Below are 4817 nucleotides of genomic sequence, written 5' to 3'. Positions count from 1 at the left end.
AGATACAGCCATCTAACGAAACAGTGTCGCTCGGCATGTAAGTAGTATGAACGGCCTAGTACTGAGATTCTATGATTTGGTGCATTCCAACTGGGTAAGCCCTTGATAGACCCTGGACAGATCTATACAAATACACGTTTGGAGTCCGTTGGTTTTTTCTTATATATGTCTCCGTTTTTATGTACTATAGCTTGGATGTCTTCCGATTTTAGCCCCCCTGGTCATTGCCTTTTTATAGTTTGTATACCAGTAATTTTATATACAGCACTGGCCCCAGAGCTTTATGTGAACTTTACGTTCAAAATTATCAGAAATTGCATTTATATATATACCTTCTATAATAAGAGTGATAATTATAGATATACTCAAACCTTGAGCTTAATTCCGTTCTCACCTGAAGCCTTATGTGCCTAATAACTTAAAACATCTAGACACATGTATGTATAAGCATATGTATAAAAATAGAGATACAGAACAGACCCCCTCCTTTATATCTCCGATGAATTTCGCTGTTAGCGTGCGTCAAGCAACGATTTCGATCTCCGATGTCCTATCCTTTGCATATTTATCTTTCCACTCTTCCCATATTCGTTCTAATTCCTGCACGTACAAGGAATGGAGATGGTTTATATAATCATCGTCGATCTTCCCCCTATCACGCTGCTGCACAACATGGATTGGACGACCGACAACAATGTTGAGTGGCCGACGATATGGCATTAGACCCACGTCATAGTTGAACACGCCACGGGCATGGAATAACGGGATAGTGAATCCCAATGTGTGTTTGACCAGCATCTGCAATTTGTGTATAACAGGATGGTTTTCAGAGCGCACTTGTTCATAGAGATCATTTTCACCAAAGGCCAGTACAGGCACAAGATCGGCGCCAGTGTGAATTGCCAGCTTGATAAAACCTTTACGCCTCTTGAGTACAAGGCGCAATGTATGCGGAAGAGCATCAAGAGACTCGCGAGCACCACCAATAACGATAGTTATAGCACGTCCCATTCCTTCCCCATCAATGCCGCCCTTTGATAGCAGGTTCTCGCATGACTCGCGCGAGACACTGGCAATCCCCATGCCTAGCGCATATTCCCTGTAGAAGGGAATTCGGAAGTTTGAATCAAGCGTAAGCAAGGTGTTGGTGATACCAGGGAAGAGCCTTGCAAAACCAAGAGCCTCGGTAGCAAACGCTGCAAAAGCGCCATGAGAGATGATTCCGTGCGGATGATAACCAAAAATATACTTCCGGGTTGGGAGGAGAGGTTCTGACCGATGCAAGCGGGCCGGGAAATACGATGCATATATTGACCATACGCCGAGTGAACGTAAGAAGTCACACCTACCGCTCAAATCACCCGACGTGGCTGCCGTTGAAAAAAGGGATATATAGATAAGGTAAGGCAGTATGATAGGCCAGAATAAGGGGATTGCACACACGAAGAAAAAGGCTGTTAACAGGATCGCTATGGTCAGAGTATGGCATAACACCACCAAAGTCTGTAAGCGCCGTTCGAGTCCAACATTGAGTGGGGCCCAACGGATACTAGAAGAGCGCTTGTCAGAGACCGAGACTCGAGGGGAAGATCTCGCATGGGATAATCACCTTGGCCCCTTCGACTCCTTCATGGTTTCTTGGGCTGCTTGGGAAGCAGCACCATCAGGCATTACGGACGACCTTGCCTTGTATGGCAAACTGGCTCGTTTCCAGAGCCTTTTGAGAGACCCTTCAGTAGCTGTAGGTTGTAGCGCTGCATTTTCCTGGCCAGATGGAACATGGCCCGGTGGTGTATCGGAGGGCGACATCCGTTGACCGGATGCGTAGAAAATAGACCAGAGCGAGTTCGAGACACCGCTTCTAAAATCTTTATCTGGACTTATATGATGTACACGTCAAAGGATCTGAACTTGTTTTGACTAGGCTTCAATTGTGGGCTTATCACCTGAGTACCAGGTAATGATTGAGAGCCAATTGATTCGATAGCGCCCAGAACAGCGAATATATCCCAAAAGCTCTGAACCTAACGGCTAGAAGATGGAGATGCTTCGTCGAAGTGGTGAGACCGTGAGAGACTACGTAACAACTAGGTTGCTGCCGGAACGGGGCTGGTTTCTAGATTGTGGGTCTGCGGGCACCCCCCACGTCATTTTCCCTTACTCTGTACTAGGACCAGTAGTACGAAGGTACTGTTTAATCTCCGCCCACAGCATCTCATCGAGAAAGGTTCAATTCTTTAGATGTTTTATATGATTGATTATCAATGATCAAATGAGTACATCCGGATAAGGGACGGATCGATAATACTCCGTTCATCACACACACACACACACACACACTCTCTCTCTCTCCCTCTCTCCCGAAAACCAAAAAGAAGAAAAGGCCTGTACCTAGAATATTTAGGTTCTGGTGCAACATATTTGCTTGGTGCGAACCATACGCCTCATAATCTACAATGGCACAGCACCTGGCTTGAATCACCAAAAACTCCGGTCTACCTATATGTGTTACATGCAGGTATGAGTTGTGTCAAGGGTCGTTACGGACGATTGTAAGAGATGCCGAACCAAGCCAGCAAGGAGTATATCTATGTCTATAAGTCTAGGGCATGTCATGAGAGAGGTATATACGGCACTAGGATTTGACCATGAATATCTGTAACACATTAGCTTCTGCGATCTGAAAGTCCAACTTCAAAGTATTCGGTTCTCACCTCGTTGAGAGACTTCTCGTCCATGAGAGCCGCTTTCTTCTGCGCAATATGTCGGCCTCGAAAAACATGTCTCCCCATCGGACGGCGCTCCCTCGACGGACCTTTAGAAGCTGTTGAAGAGCTTTCTTCATCATCTCTTGTGGCCTTACTCTTCTTCTCTGCTGATTTCTTATTCGTATCTCCGGAGTCGGTGGACTCAGGCCCGTCAGCATGTTTCCTTTTTCTGTCCTTCTTCTCCCGATGGCTCTTGGATTTCGATTTTTTCTTCTTGATGCTTTGGTGATCGCTTTGGTCCCCAACATTGCCTGACCCCTCAATGCCATCAGAGCTCACTTGGTCATTGTCCGGTGCAGGTACCGTAGCAGATAGTCTGTCCTCTTGCTTGTCTTTTTTGGTTCCTTGCGGCTCCTCAGTGACAATGGGGGTAATTTTTTCCTGAGCTAGCAAACCGCCACTTATGAATGTGACTGCTTGCCATTTCGTGGCAGCATATCGAGCTAATTTTACGTTGTCGCGCTTCTGCTGCTCGACCTGCAAATCCGCGTCTGACTTGCCGTTTAGCCGACCAAGAAGTCCCTTGAATGCATCAAGACCGGTGGGCTCATTTAGAGGATCACGTTTGGGCCGCGCCCCTAGGCCCAGTGTATCATCCTTCAGGACAACCTTGATGTGAGATGCACTCGCTGAAGTAAACATTTCAGCATGTGCGGCATTGCGCGCCCCCAAGAAGCTCCCGGGTGTCCATCCCTGGGAGCTCAAGATCTTGTGTCCGAAACCGCTTGTTGACCGTGCCCAATTGGTATTATTGGGGTCATGGGAGATTTTTATTTTCCTAGGTCACTGCCTGGTCAGAACACCGCAAAGGTAGATAGTGAAGGAAATAGAAATTATCCGTGAAAACATACTTGCGAGGTGCTGCAAGTCCCATTTGCTGCGATAGATTATGGCAGCGGTTTAGATATATTTCAACAAAGAAGTGAAAGTGCACTTCGTGTTCCACTGCCCTATTTCACCTTTTGGTAGGTAAATTGGAGCCCTAGGATTCTCTGGCCCCTGCTCACGGACTTTTGTTCTCTTTTTTATCGCCAGATATGATGCAAAATTGTGCGAATTCGTAAAATTGAGAGCAAAGATGGTAATTAAAGGGAGTAGAACAGAGAAGTCATGACATTGATACTAATGCTCGAGAAGAGACCTGAAAAATTTCCTCCGACGGCCTGCTGTGACCGCTTACTTTATTCGGTGACTGACGACGGTCTCGACCCGGGGCAAATGGATACTGCGGGGTTCCTCCAAATTCACAATCGCAATCTCTCGAATAGAACCCGAAGTCACAAGTGTCACTAGGTTTCTCTGTCTCCTTTGTTGTTTAGGAGAAAGTCTCTCGAAGTTTCTGTCCATCCTAATTCATTGAGACTCATGATATGTAGAACAGCGTATGGTCTCCAGTAGCCACTGAATTCCGTTCTAGTCAGCTTTCATGCTAGATACCTGTTGGCTATTACATCCGTATCAGTATAGATTCTGCGTTACCTGCAAAGTAGGCAAGGTTCGGTCCTTGAATACCGATGTAGTCTCAATGCAAAACTCGCATTATCTCTGTACCTCTCACACTTCTTGCTAGCCCTCGCTCATGCAAACTAAAGACCGCGCCGCAATGTTGGCAGCAAGAGTGCCAAGCTTTGAGAATGCCAACCGAAGCGTGTGCTGCAATCTGGACTTAAGTTGCTCCATCATGAGGACCGAGGAGGACCCAATCATAAGTTAACAATGTCCGGGTTACGCATTTATATTCAAAATTATCCATATCGTACTATTGCATTAGCCACATCTGAATACGTACTTATCTTTCGCCATAGCTTGGCAGGAGCGGATGTCAACACTGCGTCTCATCTCAAGACTACGCCGCGCTGCTTGGTTGAATTTGCTCCCCTATCATCTGTGGACCTGAAGGGTTATAGGGTCATTGGTGATGGACATGGGACTCTCGGATTGATTACACTAGATAATGAGGTTTTTCTGTGCGTGGTTACTGGCTCCTCCAAGGCCGCATCCATCAGGCCTGGAGAGACTGTCCTAAGAATACACAGTGTGGATTTCTGT

The 4817-nt window shown here is 46.5% G+C and overlaps 2 protein-coding genes across 2 annotated transcripts; both read right to left on the bottom strand.

The window, feature by feature from the left end:
* Positions 1-348: 348 nt before the first annotated feature.
* On the bottom strand, positions 349-2063 carry BO88DRAFT_359482 (diacylglycerol acyltransferase type 2A). The gene is made up of 2 exons (XM_025703827.1): positions 1610-2063; positions 349-1549 (listed from the first exon to the last, which is right to left on the bottom strand). The coding sequence occupies exons 1-2, from the start codon at positions 1807-1809 to the stop codon at positions 523-525; spliced, it is 1227 nt and encodes a 408-aa protein (XP_025565717.1). The 5' UTR covers positions 1810-2063; the 3' UTR covers positions 349-522.
* Positions 2064-2542: 479 nt separating this feature from the next.
* pxr1 (telomerase inhibitor/ribosome biogenesis protein PXR1) lies at positions 2543-3760 on the bottom strand. The gene is made up of 2 exons (XM_025701862.1): positions 3620-3760; positions 2543-3546 (listed from the first exon to the last, which is right to left on the bottom strand). Exons 1-2 carry the CDS (start codon positions 3640-3642, stop codon positions 2667-2669), a joined length of 903 nt encoding a protein of 300 aa, XP_025565716.1. The 5' UTR covers positions 3643-3760; the 3' UTR covers positions 2543-2666.
* Positions 3761-4817: the final 1057 nt, after the last annotated feature.

This window comes from Aspergillus vadensis (genome assembly GCF_003184925.1).
Source record: "Aspergillus vadensis CBS 113365 unplaced genomic scaffold BO88scaffold_4, whole genome shotgun sequence".
Lineage (NCBI taxonomy): Eukaryota > Fungi > Ascomycota > Eurotiomycetes > Eurotiales > Aspergillaceae > Aspergillus > Aspergillus vadensis.
The sequence above is the reverse complement of the archived record's forward strand: the minus strand, read 5'-3'. Positions and strand labels throughout refer to the sequence as shown.